At 46.6% G+C, this 17,500-nt stretch overlaps 1 protein-coding gene across 1 annotated transcript in view; it reads left to right on the top strand.

Moving 5' to 3' along the window:
- pkd1a (polycystic kidney disease 1a) overlaps positions 1-17,500 on the top strand; it is a 70,354-nt gene that overhangs the window by 31,670 nt on the left and 21,184 nt on the right. The window contains exons 11-21 of the mRNA XM_031563802.1: positions 92-213; positions 1,110-1,260; positions 3,445-3,659; positions 3,936-4,700; positions 4,900-5,031; positions 5,193-5,368; positions 6,975-7,111; positions 7,404-11,065; positions 12,581-12,727; positions 15,363-15,503; positions 16,457-16,745. Coding sequence (XP_031419662.1) covers positions 92-213; positions 1,110-1,260; positions 3,445-3,659; positions 3,936-4,700; positions 4,900-5,031; positions 5,193-5,368; positions 6,975-7,111; positions 7,404-11,065; positions 12,581-12,727; positions 15,363-15,503; positions 16,457-16,745 — 5,937 coding nt within the window. The remainder of the gene's footprint in view (positions 1-91; positions 214-1,109; positions 1,261-3,444; positions 3,660-3,935; positions 4,701-4,899; positions 5,032-5,192; positions 5,369-6,974; positions 7,112-7,403; positions 11,066-12,580; positions 12,728-15,362; positions 15,504-16,456; positions 16,746-17,500) is intronic.

The following is a 17,500-nucleotide window of genomic DNA, read 5'->3' as shown; positions in this document are numbered from 1 at the left end:
TGATGTTGCTGAAAGTGAAGCAACACCTGATCACTTGTTGTCTCTCTGTTCACTGGCCTTCTCTCTTTCTGTACTTTTTTTCGGTCTTAAGTTGGGGTTCCTGATGCTGGTTTCTTTATGGTGGGCACCCATGTCTTCAACATCCATAGACCTTTATCCAGTGTCAGTCCTGTACAAAGCCAGGGTCCTGATATGCCATCGAAGAGTTTGGAGGTAAGCACACACTCACACACACACACACACACACACACACACACACACACACACACACACACACCAGAACCACCAGGAGTGCACACACACAATGCATTCACCATTACAAGATTGATTGCCTTGGTCTGTCTGGGGTCAACTATACCGTTATCAAAACTGAAAAGTACGAAGGAGTATTTCCTCATCTCTTGAGTTGTGCCAACTCACTAGGAGCCCCCGAGGTCATATCAGGGACTTTCATGAAAAATGGGTTCATGGGAAATGTTTAATCTGTCCTTCTAGTTTGTTGTTATGAATTGTAAAGTTGGTACCCTTGGGGAAAATGTATTCATTTTGGCTGCCCATATATTTTCAACCTCACCCATGCCTGAAATCTTATTGGATTGTAATGACATTTGTGTAATGACATAGGTATAAATAATATCCTGCAGATCATGATCTGTCTTCCTGAATATACAGTAATTAAATGAAGAACATGTCATGTTTCACCATGTTTCAATCAATTAAATCAATTTGCTCTATCAATATTAGCAATTGTGTTCTCCTTCAGTTATGTAAAATCAGAAGCTCCACATCAAGATGAAAATTCCCTTGGAATGACAAAATATATTTTCCTTAAATTACACATTTACAGAGGTCTAAATGGTGGTCTTTTACTCATATCTCTATGTGTTTGTGTGTGTGTGTGTGTGTGTGTATGTGTGTATGTGTTTATGTGTGTGTGTGTATGTGTGTGTGTGTGTGTGTGTGTGTGTATGTGTTTATGTGCGTGTGTGTCTGTCTGTGTGTGTATGTGTTTATGTTTGTGTGTGTGTATGTGTTTATGTGTGTTTGTGTGTGTGTGTGTGTGTGTGTGTGTGTGTGTGTGTGTGTGTGTGTGTGTGTGTGTATTTCAGTTCCTGTTGTTCCCTGGGCTGAGTTTTGTGCAGACGGCCCGGCTCTCGTCGCTGGAGCTGCTCACACAGCAGCTGAGCTCAGACACACAGGTGCACTTTCAGGTGTACCGTCCGCGCTGCCAGGAGCCCGACAAACACCTGCTGCTGCCAGGTGAGCCAATCGCACACAGAGCTGAGCCCCAGATGATCAAACGCACACAGAGCTAAGCCCCAGATGATCAAACGCACACAGAGCTGAGCCCCAGATGCATGCAAACATATTCAAGTGGATATTCGCATCAAATCCACTAGGCCAGGAGAAACAGTGCATGACTCCTCCAGACTGACTCCATGTCAGCTAGTTCTACTTGTGTGGCCACACACCCCCGTCTCCTCACTGGTTCTATTCGTGTGCACACACACCCCCGTCTCCTCACTGGTTCTACTCGTGTGCACACACACCCCCGTCTCCTCACTGGTTCGGGGTCGCTCTCCCGTCGCCACCCTGACGCCACAGGACTCTCAGAGCGGAGCGGAGCAAAGTACAAGATTAGATCAAGCAGTGGAGAGCATAAGCTGTACCAGACTCAGGAAGAAAGAAACTGTGTTGTTCAAATTGAGGGGGAGAGGGGGAGAGGGAGAGAGGGAGACAAAAAGGAGACGTGAAAGGAAATAGGAACGCCCCGCCATGACATTTGTTGAAGAGAAGAGATAGAGACTCTCCCATGATGGAGGAATTGAACAGTTGGACTGAAGGAGCAGGGTGGAAGAGAGAGAGAGAGAACAAAAGAGTAGAATGAAGGAGAGGAAAAGAGATAAGGAAAGGAAGAAGTCTGCCCATGTTACTGTGCAGAGCAGAGGTGTGCAATGTGTGACAGCGTACAGAGGGTACTGAAGATGAGGTATAGCATCCACTGTCCAGAGGGTACTGAAGATGAGGTATAGCATCCACTGTCCAGAGGGTGCTGAAGATGAGGTATAGCATCCACTGTCCAGAGGGTACTGAAGATGAGGTATAGCATCCACTGTCCAGAGGGTGCTGAAGATGAGGTATAGCATCCACTGTCCAGAGGGTACTGAAGATGAGGTATAGCATCCACTTACAGAGGGTACTGAAGATGAGGTATAGCGTCCAGAGGGTACTGAAGATGAGGTATAGCATCCACTGTACAGAGGGTACTAAAGATGAGGTATAGCATCCACTTACAGAGGGTACTGAAGATGAGCATCCACTGTCCAGAGGGTACTGAAGATGAGGTATAGCATCCACTTACAGAGGGTACTGAAGATGAGGTATAGCATCAGACAGAGGGTACTGAAGATGAGGTATAGCATCCAGAGAGTACTGAAGATGAGGTATAGCATCCAGAGGGTACTGAAGATGAGGTATAGCATCCACTTACAGAGGGTACTGAAGATGAGGTATAGCATCCACTTACAGAGGGCACTGAAGATGAGGTATAGCATCCACTGAAAAGAGGGTACTGAAGATGAGGTATAGCATCCACTGAACAGAGGGTACTGAAGATGAGGTATAGCATCCACTGAACAGAGGGTACTGAAGATGAGATATAGCATCCAGAGGGTACTGAAGATGAGGTATAGCATCCAGAGGGTACTGAAGATGAGGTATAGCATCCACTTACAGAGGGCACTGAAGATGAGGTACACCATCCACTTACAGAGGGTACTGAAGATGAGGTATAGTATCCACTTACAGAGGGTGCTGAAGATGAGGTATAGCATCCAGAGGGTACTGAAGATGAGGTATAGCATCCACTGAACAGAGGGTACTGAAGATGAGGTATAGCATCCACTTACAGAGGGTGCTGAAGATGAGGTATAGCATCCACTTACAGAGGGCACTGAAGATGAGGTATAGCATCCACTTACAGAGGGTACTGAAGATGAGCATCCACTGTCCAGAGGGTACTGAAGATGAGGTATAGCATCCACTTACAGAGGGTACTGAAGATGAGCATCCACTCAATCCTACTCATTTGTTGCCTTCCCCAGATCTGTGCCTCAACACAATCCTGTCTCTCAGCTTTGCAGGCAGTTCCTTCAACCTCAAGGCTTGGTTTTTGCTCTGATAGGTATTGTCCGCTGTGAGACCTTATATAGACAGGTGTTTTACCAGGTAAGGTAGGTTGATGAAGGATAAGGCTGCAACATAACAAAATGGGAAAAAGGTGAAGGGTCTGATTTCCTTCTGAATACACTGTACAGAATGTCAGCTTTGTCAGTGACATTTTCTTTCTTTGACACACTCTTTCCTACCCAGGTTGTGGTCACCTATGTGCATATTGCCTTGATTTAGGATATTTCATCTTACTAAGATTTCAATGTGTTGCAGTGTGCCAGGATGTAGATGAAGTGGCAAACGCCACAGTGAGGCCCCCGCCCGCGTGCCCACCCCTGCAGCAGTGGTGCCCCTTTCAGGAGCGCTGCAGGCCCCTGGACAGCCCATGCCACCACACGTCCTGTTTCAACTCCTCAGGGTCGGAGCCCTACTGCCTGGTGGGGGAGGTGGTCTTCACCCTGCCCGCTGGACCCTCTGCACACCAACTGGTGAGTCACCGACTGCACGACTGTACTAACACACGGAGATAGAGCAGAGTTACTGGCTTGGCTATCAAAAACTCCATGGCCATGTCGGAATGAGAGAATTTTGTTTCATTTAAAGAAAGTGAATTACTTTTTGGATGGACATCACATGAACAGTCTTTAGCCTATTTTTGTGTGTTTTGGTTTTAACAGTGACATTTTGGGAATACTGTTATAGGTTTGCTGCAGATAATTGTTCATTTGATGTCCACTCTCTGCACGCTATGCCATTTTTTCCAGGTACAAGAAGAGTTGGAGGACCTGATGGTCTACCCTGGTGATTTCATCGCCCTCCAGCATGATGCAGGTCCAGGTTCCCTCCTCCACTGCGCCCCCGACCCGTCCTCCCCCTGGAGGCAGAGTGTCCTCAGCATCAACCACTCGGACTGGATCAGTGCCAACAGCCCTCTCAAGGCCACCGACACCAAGCGCTGGGCTCACGACAGTGTGTGCCTGCTGAGAGTGCTTCACGTGGGGCAAAGCCAACTGAACCTCACAGGCCCCTTGTTCAGCACTGGCCTTCCCCAGCCCGGGGACTACAGTCTGGAGGTGGCCGTGAACGACCCTGACTTCCCAGTGAACACCACCTGCCTGTTCCATGTGGTGCCTCCGCTAGGCCTGTCTGTGATTCACCCGACTAACCAGAACGGGACGGTCTATTTCCATCCCAATCAGACCTCCGTGCTGGTGAGGGTGCACTCTCAGCACAGAGCAAACATCAGCTGCCAGGGCAGCAACGACACCTTCCACTTCGAGCAGTTCTGCCCCCAGGACCTGGTGGCTAAAGTAGCAGAGTGTCGACAGACGGACCCCGACAACGAGACCTGGTTCGCTTGGGTGGACCTCCACCTGGCCGAGTCCCCAGACCCCGTGGCAGTGGAGCTCACGGCTAAGAGTGAGGTGACCACAGATAGCCTGAGCATCCAGGCACAGGTGGAGCTGCCGCTCTGGGGCCTACAGATAAAGCCACATCCAAGTCAAAGAGTGCTTATGTTATCAGTGGTGGTAAGAATATGTCTTATATATATATATATTTTTTTTTTTCTTCTCCTTTGAATCCTATTTCTGTGAAGAAGCATTTAACGCCACATGACTCGCTTGAGTGCCTGGAGGATGTACTGGCTCCTCTTCTTCTTCTCCTTTTACTATTGAAAAATGCCCTCTGACCTTTAACCTTTGACATGTCTTTGGATAAACTCTTCAGAGCTACAAGGCCATGGTTGAAGGAGGCACCGACCCCAACTTCAAGTGGACCGTGGACGATAAACCGTATTTCACTTATTACAACACTGTTTTCAATGTCATCTACCAGAATGCAGCTGTGTACAAGCTAACGGTAAGCAGCCATTACTAGCATGCGCTTCAGAATAGTGAAAAGCACCAGGCGCTTCTTTAAATTCTATTCAATTTACTGCTCTATCACTGCCTGGAGCGGTGCGTGGCGGCGTGGGAGTCAGGAATAATCGTTGCTATTGATCCTTCCTGATTGTCTCCTAGGTAACGGCTATGAACCATGTGAGCAGCCAGACGGAGCACTTCAACGTGACTGTGGACCGCATGAACCCCATGGGTGACATCACAGTCCTAGGGGTCCCCAGCATTGTCACACAAGGCTCGAACCTGAGCCTATCAGCATCAGTCACAGTGGACATATCAGTGAATGCAACTTTCAGGTACCCTCAAATGCTCCCCCCAAACTCACACGTATCTTGATTCCCTCTCCGAGTAGAAACAGACACATTAGGACAACCTGAACTTTGGAAGGGTTTAGGTTCTTTGGAGGAAACGCACTGATGGGGCCACATGCTCCGCATATTAGATCTTCAGTGGTAGTTCTTGAACTACATTTGGGCCCCATATCCAGAAGAGGTCTTTTTTTAAGGTGCAGGAAATACAAGGGAGGAACTTGAGCATACATCTGCAGGAGGAACTAAGAAAGTTTAATGACACTTTGTATCTTGTACAATTAAACACAAAATAAAATAAATATGAAGTGTGCCATAGCATGGAAATTGATTGGACTATAGCAACAGGATGTCTTGAATTTCTATATTTCTATTATGATTAAAGTTTAAATTAGGTCTGTGAGGCTTTCATTAACATGACGGTGTTCAATAACCTTGAACCTGTCCAAACAAACCTGGAAGAGCCTGTACATTCGCCAGTCCTGGGCCCCATCAAGCATCTGTGATGATGAGGTGCACCAGTTCATTTAGTCATGGTCAATAATCACCAACTTATACTGGAGAAGACTGGAATCTGAATGGCCTTATATTGAGAGGGCAGCATCCATTCTCAGTGCTTTAGAGGCTTTGTGTAATTAATTGACTTATGAAATGTATTTTCTTCCAACAAAAGAGTGCAGCTCCATATTAAGGCAGTGATTATAATGTTGTGTGCATGCAGTATGGGTCTGCACACACACACACACACACACACACACACACACACACACACACACACACACACACACACACACACACACACACACACACACACACAAACGCTTCTGGATTTACTGCTCTGTGGTAACCAAAGACTGCTGACAAGATTTTTCCCCTCTGTTACTTTGCCATCGTGCTTAGCAAAACCTCTCCCTTTTCCATTATGCCCTTGCCTCCTGTGTTTCAGGGCACAATTTGTCCTCTCCTACTGCTCCCATTTATCTGTACCCTGCTATATATATACAGTATAGTTTCTGCACCTTGTCTTCCTCTCGCTGTGTTTTTTTCTTACTTTCCTGCTACAGTTGTATTTGACTGTGGGGATTGTATTGTGCTCGATCTGTTCCCCACTTTGTACTCTCATCCCCCCCCCCCCCCCCCCCCTCGTAGCTCTCACCTGCACAGATGTTCAGATTGGGCTTTAAGTGGGTCAGCCGCATTGCAGCACCGCTTCAGTGGCCTCCTGCACATATCCCTTGTCACATCCAAATAAGCTGGAGAGAAAGCAGATTTGCACTAAGCAGCATCAGTATGACTGTTATTCTCAGTTGCTCAGAAAAAAGTCTTTCCACACATCTGTTGTCAGCTTTCCTTCTGTAAAGAAAGACCTCATGTGTCCTGTTTTTTATATTTTATTGAACTGGTTGTACAACATGGCTCACAGGTAAAAGCGTTTCCCTTGAAGGAACAGTAAACCACATTGTGTGTGTGTGTGTGTGTGTGTGTGTGTGCGTGTGTGTGTGTGTGTGTGTGTGTGTGTGTGTGTGTGTGTGTGTGTGCGTGTGTGTGTGTGTGTGTGTGTGTGTGTGTGTGTGTGCCTTGGTTCTCATCACAGGTGGTCATTCGGAGATGGAGGATATCAGACCCACCTCCACAAGCCTCCCTATGACCATGTGACCCCTGCGACCTCTGATCCCACAATCAAGCAGATTTACCTGCAAGACAATGTCAGCTATGTTTACGCCCAGCCAGGTCGGTACCACTCCTTGCAGTTCTACCCCTCTCCGTCAAAGTTCTTCTACTCTCCGTGTCTCTCTATCAGCTGGAAGATATTCATAATAGCAACATAACTAAAATATAAACATTTAATCTCCTGAGAACCAACCTATAGTCCTCTGTAGTGGCCTTTTTCTTTAAGGAAATCACAAAAAAAGACACCTATTTTTTCTTTGGTTCGCAGGAGGATATGACTATTTTAACATCAAATATGATTGAACTATCCCATCAAATATGCTTATTCTCTCTTGTCTTCTTGTCTTCGCAGGGGAGTACACCCTCCTCGTCTCTGTGTCTAACCGGTATGAGAACAAGACCCAGAAGGTTGATGTGTATGTCTTCAGCATTCTGACGCTGGTGGAGATCGAGACGGAACCCAAAGTGCTGCAGGCGGGGAAGTCTGCTGAGTTTGAGGCCCACCCCTGGCCCTCCCCCTACGGAATCGTCTACACCTGGGACTTCGGCGATAATGTCACGAGGCTGCAGGGCCGTGAGCGGCGGGTCTCCCATGCTTACGCCCGTAGTGGCGTCTACAATGTGTGCGTCACTGTCAACAACACCATCAGCACCACCGGGACGTGCACCATGATGATGGTGTTTGAGGAAATCGAGGGTTTAAAGGGCCAGTCGTCAGGCCCTACTGAATTCAACACGCCCATGGTGATAACAGCACACCTGCTGGCTGGCAACAATGTGACCTGGAGCTTCGACATGGGAGATGGGAAAGTGCTACCCAGCATGGAGCCGAGGATTAAGCACACGTACATAAAAGATGGAAACTACTCGGTGAACATCACAGCGACGAATGCAGTGAGCTCTCAGTGGCGGGTGATTCCCGTCCATGTGTTTGTGCTGCAGGTGCTGTGGCTGGAGCCTGCTGGATGCATTCAGGAGAGCACTGATGTCACCTTCCGTGCTTTTGTGTCAGGAAATGCTTCTACTTATCATTATGGGTGGAGCTTTGGGGATGGTACACATAACGAGACTCTCTTTGGCTCTCCTGAGATCACACATTCCTTTTCGGGGAGTGGGGAGTACCATCTATCATTGCTTTTGTCAAGTGGAGTAAACAGGGCAAATTTCTACGCCTGGGTATGTGTCCAGCCTGCAGTCAGCAGTGTTTCACTTCAACCCTTGAGAAGTCATGTCAAACTTGGAGAGGAGAGTAAGTTCACAGCTGTAGCCTTTCCTGCATTTCACTATACTTATCTGTGGGATTTTGGCACCGGGGACTCCAGAGGGCCCGTACAAGGAGCTGCAGACATGGCATTTACATACAGGAACCCTGGCCAGTACCTGGTGATGGTCACGGTCCTCAATAACATCTCATGTAGCAATGATACAATTATAATGGAGGTGCAGCAGCCGGTGGGTCCCCTACTCATTATGCACAATGGCACTAAAGAGAACAACCTTACCTTGGATCAAGGTTACACATTTGAGGCCCATTCGGACTCCATTGATGTTCAGTACACCTGGAACTTTGGGGATGGAAACGTCCTCAATGGCTCAAAGGTCACTCATTCCTATAACCGCTCAGGCAACTTCAACGTAACCCTGTTAGGTCACAATGCAGTGAGCAGCAATAGAACCACGCGTTTGCTGTCTGTCCTGACTCCCATCCAAGGCTTGACAGTTAATGCTAGTGTAGTGAATGTTCCACTCAATGCATCAGTGAACTTCGAGGCACATCTTCACCAGGGGGATCGAGTCAGGTTCTCCTGGATCCTTTGTGATCGTTGCACATCTATTCCTGGCTCAAACATCATGTACTACACCTTTCGCTCAGTTGGGACATTCAATGTGATAGTTACAGCATCAAATGATATTGGTACTGCCCAAGGAAGCATCTTAATTTTTGTACAGCGGGAGCTGGAGGGCCTGCAGATCATTGCAGATGAGCTGGGAGAGAAGAGGTGCTGCTATGCTACCAACCAGATCCTTCACTTGCATGCATCTCTGAGGGAAGGAACAAACATGTCATTCAGCTGGAACATACTGAAGGAGCAGGAGACCACCCCTCCATTGAACTACAGTGGGAAAACAATTGATCTGAATTTTTCAACTCCAGGTACTCGTGAAATCTTTCTGATATCTACCAACCTCCTTGGCCAGTTGTCTGTCAACAAATCCATTAGGTTTCTAGATCCGGTCTGTGAACTTACCCTTGAGATTTCACCAAATCCTGTTGCAGTAAACACCCACACAAACATGAGTGTGTCTGTTAGCGGTGGTACAGACCTTCAATATAATTGGACAGCGGATGGTGTTCTGTTGGACTGGTTTGATAGTTTTATCCATCATAGCTTTGAGAGTCCAGGAATGAAACAGGTGACGGTGGAGGTCTCTAATGAAGTGAGTAGCGAAATTATCTCCAAATGGATCAGTGTGCAGCAGCCCATCTCAGGTGTGTGGTTTTCTGCAAGCAATGTAACAGAACAGAACTTTGTGGCCTCTGGTGTCAATGTTACCTTTCGTGGAGAAGTGAGTTTGGGAACTAATGTCTCTTGGACATGGTTGTTACCCAGTGGCAGAAGAACAGGACGACCAGTCACATCCTATTTCTTCCCAGAACCTGGGAACTTCTCAGTCACCCTGAATGCTACAAATGACATCAGTAAGAAGGCATTGTCCCGTGACTTCATAGTTCAGAATCGTATTCAAGGATTAAATTTAAAAACCAGCAAGGTGATTGCAGCTGTTGGAGAGAACGTGGAATTCACAATTTCCATTGCGTCAGGGACATCTGTCAATTTCTTGCTGAGCATCAGTGGAGATGCCTCTGTGGAGCTTCAAAACATGACCTATCTGCACCAGTTCACAAGGGTGGATCCGTACATAGTCAACCTGACTGCCTTCAACCAAGTTAGCTCTGAGAGAAAATCCCTACATGTGGAAGTGATGGAACCTGTGAAGGAGCTGTCAATTGTGAATTGCTGTGAGCCCGCCATACCTGTCGGTGTGGCAAAGACCTTCATTGCAAACATAGAGACGGGAAAACCTGTGACCTTTCTGTGGACCTTCGATCTGCATTACACAGCCACACAAAAGACCTTCTGGTCAAAGGAGGTCACCTACACCCCTACGGAGCCTGGCACACTGATCATCTTCATTCGTGCCTTCAACCTTCTGGATCCTTCTGGTCTTAATATATCTAAGACAGTCCAGGTTCAGAACATCCTAAAGTCAGCCACACTTGAAGCTCAACCACGAGACACTTTCATCAACAAGGTAGTTTCCTTCCATCTGGCTGTGAGCCCACGCAACTCCCGGGCCACTTTTCAATGGGATTTTGGTGACGGCAAGGACTATTTCTCTACGACCTCCAGTCTTAGTCACACATACTCTCTGCCTGGGCAGTACCTAGTGAAGGTCAATGCCAGCAATTTTGTCAGTTGGGTCCTGACTGAGATTGAAGTAAATATTCGTGTTCTGGCATGTGAAGAGCCTGAAGTTCAGGTGAAGCAAGCTCCTAAATTGGCGATTTGGCGCTACCAGCCCACCCTGGTGGAGGCCAACGTTGACCTGAAGGGCTGTGATCACTACAGGGTGGAGTATCTGTGGGAGGTGCTGGCCGCCAAAGACTGCCATGATGATGATGACACGAAGGCACCCACCAAGATGGCTCTGCCCCCTGAGGTGGATGCACAACGGATCCAGCTCTCTGTGCCCAAGATGGCACTTCCCACTGGGAACTACACCCTGGTCTTTTCATTGGCGTATGAGGGTGTCCCTCTCAGGAAGGCTGCCTGCCTTCAGTTGTCTGTGATATCTGGGAGACTGGTGCCCATCATCGAGGGCGGCACATACCGTGTCTGGTCGAAGACGCATGATCTCCTGTTGAGTGGAGAACAATCGTATGACCCAAACGTGGGCCTGGAGAGCCCTTCACTCCTGTCCTATCACTGGGAGTGTGAAAGCACCACCAAGGTAAGCAGCATTTCCCTGCCTTGTTTCAGTACACCCTACGCTCTAGAGTGCCACTTGAATTTGATTCAGAGTAGAAGTCAATTTGCAATTTCAGTGTCAATAGCATTTTAGGTGTTTTGTTCAGTCTGATGTACAAGGCCACAGTTATTTGTCTAGTTGAATTATTTTGAATTCAATTCATAAGTGATCATGTCAATGGTAGATCAGAGTCAACCAGACCTATAACAAAATGTTGGTCTTGAAGATGATATTGTAAAGTTGAGGCCAGGAAAATGTTCACTGATTTGGCACAGATCCCATTCACAGGCATGGTGGAAAATATGTGAAATGGCCTGTCCCTCTCACACACAGACACAGACACAGACACAGACACAGACACCCTATGAAATATAGGAAGAAATATAGAAATCTATATAATATATATGCAAAATATAAATAGTGTCAAATACAAGTTCAGAGCTTGCAATCACAATCTATGAGTTATTTTTGTATGTCAGTAATTCCTTTTTCTTCCCGGGTGTCCAACAGCATCTATAAGAGGGACTTTGTGAAATGATTTCTCATCAGTAAATAAGATTGAAAACAGCTTAAACAGTCAAGAGACTGGAAAATGTAATTTAATGCGAGTTATTTTCTTTTCCCTCTGTGTGGTTACCGAATACTTTCATGCGTAGCGTTCCTCTTGCCAAGTCCACGCCGCCTCTGGCAGGGGCCCGTGCGGAGGATCAGTGGCATTACTGGTGTGCCCAGTTAAGACTGGAACTCTCCGGAGCGCTTACATAGTGGTGCTGGCCTGGGGCCATTTCTGATGTTCTTTTCCATGACTCCTAGAAGGAGAGATGCCTCAGAGGTATCCTTGGAGTCGGAGGGAACTCTGGACAGTTTCTCATGCTGGTCAGGTGGCATTGGAGTTGTATATGTGGTGTGTGTGTGTGTGTGTGTGTGTGTGTGTGTGTGTGTGTGTGTGTGTGTGTGTGTGTGTGTGTGTGTGTGTGTGTGTGTGTGTGTGTGTGTGTGTTTGGGCAGGCAGGTTTAGGGTTTTTGAGATTTGAGATTGGTCAGAGGCTCTAGTGAGGGTTCTGTCTTTGCTCTCGCTTACAGATTCCGTTTGAGTGGAATGGCTCGGGTTTGTGCATGTGTGTCGAAGAGTAAGTGAGTGTGTGAGTGTGTGGTTATGTGTGTGAGGAGAAAGAAATAGGGTTTGACCGGAGATATGTGGGTGTGGATGTATCAAGAGACTGGGTGTGTGTGTGTGTGTGTGTGTGTGTGTGTGTGTGTGTGTGTGTAAGCAACAGCACGTGTGCGAGGGAGCACTGCTGAAGGAAGAGGAAGGGTGAGAGAGGTGTTTCAGGGTTATGTAACCATGAACAGATAAACTCTGCATTCCTCAGACTATGGTTCCCTGTCGTCCGTCCTTATGCTATGGTTCTCTGTTGTCCTTCCTTATGCTATGGTTCCCTGTGGTCCTTCCTTATGCTATGGTTCCCTGTTGACCCACTTTCCTCTGTCATGCAGGGTCTGTCTAAGTGCCCCGCTCTGGACTTGGGCTCCAGCGGGCCTGTTCTGGGGATCGCCGGCTCCGCCCTGGAGGTGGAGGTGGAGTACACCTTCCGTCTGACCGTCAGCCAAGAGGGCATGCCTTCAGAGTCCACCGTCCAGAGGGTGGGTGTAACCGTCCCTTCACTAACACTCAATAACTGTTTGGCACAGGTTTGGACTGGCTGTCAGCCACGCTCAAGCGCGAGCAGGTGGCTGCATTCTGAAGGCTGGCAGTCCTCCAGGGCATACGTGAGGTTCTGTTGGTCTGAACTCCCCGTCTCGCACACATACGGCAGGTTGTTCTTGGCTGCCTGGGACTCTTCAGGCCACCGTTGGGTGGAATATGTTCTGAGTTTGGAGCACATTTCAAGCGCTCGCTTAAATTGAATTCAAACATTTACCGCTTGGATGTGTTCATTCCCTCATCAAGGGACTTTAGATTCTGGAGTTTCTCTCAGTAGACATTTCACAGGTGATGCATGCAAGGCTGCTGTTTACTGAGGATTTCACCTCAAAAGCTCAGCCTGGCCTCCCTCTTTGACTTTGCTCTTCTTGACTCGGTCATTTATTTAAAGTACTTTTACTTTATAAAAGTATCACATTTTTGAAGAATGTGCAGGTTTTCGCTATAATATTGCTTCATTGTGCAAGTGTATGTTTTTTTTCTTTTTCAGGGGTGCAGTTTAGCCACATTTCCATGTGCTTTGCTGGTAAATTAAGTCTATTTTCTGCCTATTCTCTGATTCGCCAGTCCATTATGAAAGACTTTAATTGATCAATCTGTTCAGTAATTATCTGTAACATTTAGTTTATGATGCAAGTGGAGAACGAAAAAGAAAGTGCCTGATGAAAAGCAAAATAACCCACCCAGTCGTGCGTTTATGGAAAACTCCGAGATCAAGTGAGAGTTGTTCTCTAAATATATTCTGAAAGGAAAGCATATATGCTTTTGGCCTCTCGCATACATTCCTTCTTCTTTTGATTATAGATGAGAAATGTTCAGATGCCAGATTTCATAGCAAAGGGAGTGGCTCTGTCTCCAGAGTCCATAGCATAACTTATAGATTTGATCTCCTTGCTAGGGCCCGCAATGAGTCGTTTAACCAGGGCTTGATCCAGGCTTAGACTTGCCATTGCATTTGTCAGAGTGGTTTGGATTCGATGAGGCTTTGAGAAAGATCTTCTGTAATAGTTTGAGAAGCTTTGTGAATTCAACCTTATAAATCCTTTTGGGCACGGGTATACTGCAACTTGACGGCTTCTCAAGCAGAGCGCTGGGCTTTGTTAGGTTCTGGAGAAAATAAAACTAGTGTCATTTTCTTTCTTTTTGAAGATCCACCATGACCATCATTGTGTCAGTACTTGTTATGCTAGACAGTAGAGAGGCCTAATTGCTGTGCATAGTGATGGATCTGTAAATGGCTACTCATAAGTATCCCCAGTGATAAAGGAATCACAGACGTGAGCACAAAGGATTTGTTCTCAGCTTTGTTGCTCTCCCCCTCGGTTTCTTGGTTCTATCACTCTCTCTCCCACACACACACATACACTGCTCTTTTCTTTTTCTCTTCTCTTCTCCCAACTCCTTTGCCTTTCCTTCTCCTTTTCATGTCTTTATGAAGCCTATAGCCTTCATATCGTCACCATGAGATTAGCAGCATAGTCCAACAAACCACAGGGTTTCCTTCACGTCAGTATGTTGGTCAAATATGAAGTGAATAGCCTATATTGGGTTACAGTAATGGTGTAGTAGTCTGAAAAGTAGATGGTCAATTATTATCATTTGCTCCACTCCACAGCGTGACGTGTGCTATGAAACGGGAAGGCAGAGAGCTTGAGAATACTCCCACTGTGGAGAGTTCACTGCAGGGGATGATTTAAAAACAGTAGCCATGTTCTGACCTTTACCAGGTCCCCTTCACGGGCATCCTCACGGTACCCATGACCTGTTCATGAGATGTTTGTGATGTGCCTATAAAACCACAACTACCCCTTACCCTCCTTAATGGGTTGGACTCATGTCTTGAACACTAATGCGAGCAACAACATTTACATTTACATTTAGTCATTTAGCAGACGCTTTTATCCAAAGCGACTTACAAGGTATACACATTTTACATTTACACTGATGGCACACTGCACATCAGGAGCAATTAGGGGTTCAGTGTCTTGCTCAAGGACGCTTCGACAGGGAATCGAACTAGCAACCTTCTGATTACTAAACGACTTCTCTACCCACTGTACCACTGTCGCCCCCAACAATGTCTTAAGAACTTCTCTTGAACTCTGAGCTCTGAACATCCTGAGACTCATATAGCCATGTTATAAACATGTTGTATGAGATTCCATCCTGAGAGTCATATAGCCATGTTATAAACATGTTGTATGAGATTCCTGAGACTCATATAGCCATGTTATTAACATGTTGTATGAGATTCCATACAGTGTAATCAGTCATAGTGGCCCATGATAAACAGTGTCATGGTAGTGCTATTGTAACTATTTTGATATTGCATCCGCCATGACATATTTACAGCAGGGGTATGTCGGTCTTATAGAAGTCGGTCTTATACTTCACTACAGTGTCCCCAGGTGGTGCAGTGGTTAGCGTCGATTCCCAATTGCTACTGTACGCTTCTTTGAATAAAAGCATACCTCGCCTTTGCATACACACAATCATACTCGCGCTCTCAAATTGTGTTTGCGCTGTCTGTAACCACCCTCTCCTCATCTCTGCCTGTGTGTGTGTGTGTTCCAGGTGCTGGTGCAGAGCGGCCGGATCCCCATGGTCTCTCTGGAGTGTGTGTCATGCAAGGCTCAGTCCATCTACGAGGTCAGCCAGAGCTCCAAAGTCTACCTAGCTGGGACCTGCAGCAACTGTCAGGGATCACACCGTGGGGTGAGACATGGAACAAGTCATCAAAAGTCCTGATGAACTGATTTCTGTTGCAGTTATTTATTTTGGTAAAACCCTCTGTCTGGATTGTGATCTGTTTGTAATTTTCCTTGGCTAGTACATTGTCCACTGATCAGAACAAGTCATTAATGTCAATTTGTTTGTTGTGGGCCAAACTTAAATGACCTTAACCTTCAATGAGTGACCCACAATGCCGTATAATCCAAGTAGCATTGTGATAATAGCACTCTAGTATCATAAGGTCTCAGGGGCATGATGGGAGTTGGAGTGTTGAGTGTGTGACTCCCCTCTGGTCCTCTGCCCTTCTTCTGGGGGTTAAAGCACTTTACTGTTAACACAGATCGACTGGGGTGAGATCATTGCTGGGAAAATGTTCTTTTTTTTCCCCCCTCCCAAACTTTCTTTCTGTTTGGGTGGAATGATGTCACCACTGAGGAATGGCAGCGGAGGTGGGGAGAGGGACTCTGCTAGGCGTGGAGGGTGATGTCATTGTAGTCATATGGGCTGTTCTGTTGGGGTGAGCTGTCAGTCGTAGGCCTACAGCCAGCACGTCTCTGTTGACAGATGGAGTCTATATTGAGATGCATTCCAATGTGGAACTAGGTTACTTTCTGATGAACAATCAATTGGCTCTTATAAATGAAAAAAAAAAGAATCCCGGCTATAGTTTTGCCACTTTGTAGACTGCGGAAACAAGACTGAGACCTCCTTACAGCTTTAACAATTCTGAGTCTGCTTCCTTCATGAACACCCTGCTGAATTATCCTCCTTAGCTGTGTAATGAAGATCGAGTTGGCCCTGAATCTGTTTCTGTTTCCCCGTGAGCTTTTCTGTGTCAATCAGAAGAACTCACCTATTGATTTTTTTTATTCTGACTTGTTACCTTCACCAAACAAAGTGAACATTTTCCCCCAATGTCCCCTTGTCTTGTGCAGCGCTGGACGGCCAGAACCCAGAGTAATGAGACCCTTGTGCTGGACTCGAGCACCACGACCACGGGCAGCGAGGGCATGCGTCTGGTGCTGCGGCAGGGCATCCTGCGCGACGGCGAGTCCTACGTCTTCAGCCTGCACATCGCCGACGATGACATGGACCACGTCGGCGTGGCATACATTGAGCTGCGCTCCAACATGCCTCCGTCAGGCGGGGTCTGCTCACTCTGGGCCGATGGACCCGGGCCTCATGTGCGCACCCTGCTGGACAAGGTGTACTTCAACTGCACAGGTGAGGGAAGAGCCTGCTGCTGACCAGGGATCAGCCAATAGGCCCTTTTTAGGGCCGATACAGATATCATTATATAATGCCTTAGGATGGCTGATGGCCGATATTTGGCCGATATTTTATGCATCACATTTGGCTATTGCAAAAAAACAAAAGACATAAAAGAAATTCTAATGAGTACATTTGTGAATACTTTCTTTGAAAAACAACAGTTGATAATGCAGATCTGAAATCACTAGAGAACAATCGTTGTTTTACAAATTTAAAGGTAGAAAAAAAATCTGTTTACCGACAGTGTTCTTTTTATATAGTCATGTTGTTCATGGCCAAAAGGGCTACGGTTCACTGAAGCATGAACATAAACAAGTTTCATTTTATCACCAGGTCTCCTGTAGTTTTATAACCAGGGAGCACACATGCTGATGACATTTGTGCTAAATAAATACAGAGTGTATTTTGCTTTCTCTTGACCCTGAACAAGTGCTTTAAAACATCCATGCACATGTCCAGTAAATGCGCACAGGTCCGCTATGAAAGGCTAATGAATAGCACCAATGATGGCGTTGACTAAAGTAGCAAGGATAGGGATGAAGCTAATGAATAGCACCAATGATGGCGTTGACTAAGGTAGCAAGGATAGGGATGAAGCTAATGAATAGCACCAATGATGGCGTTGACTAAGGTAGCAAGGATAGGGATGAAGCTAATGAATAGCACCAATGATGATGGCATTGACTAAGGTAGCAAGAACAGGAATG

The sequence above is a fragment of the Clupea harengus genome, chromosome 26 (assembly GCF_900700415.2).
Source record: "Clupea harengus chromosome 26, Ch_v2.0.2, whole genome shotgun sequence".
Classification (NCBI taxonomy): domain Eukaryota; kingdom Metazoa; phylum Chordata; class Actinopteri; order Clupeiformes; family Clupeidae; genus Clupea; species Clupea harengus.
This window is presented reverse-complemented; position numbering and strand designations above follow the sequence as displayed.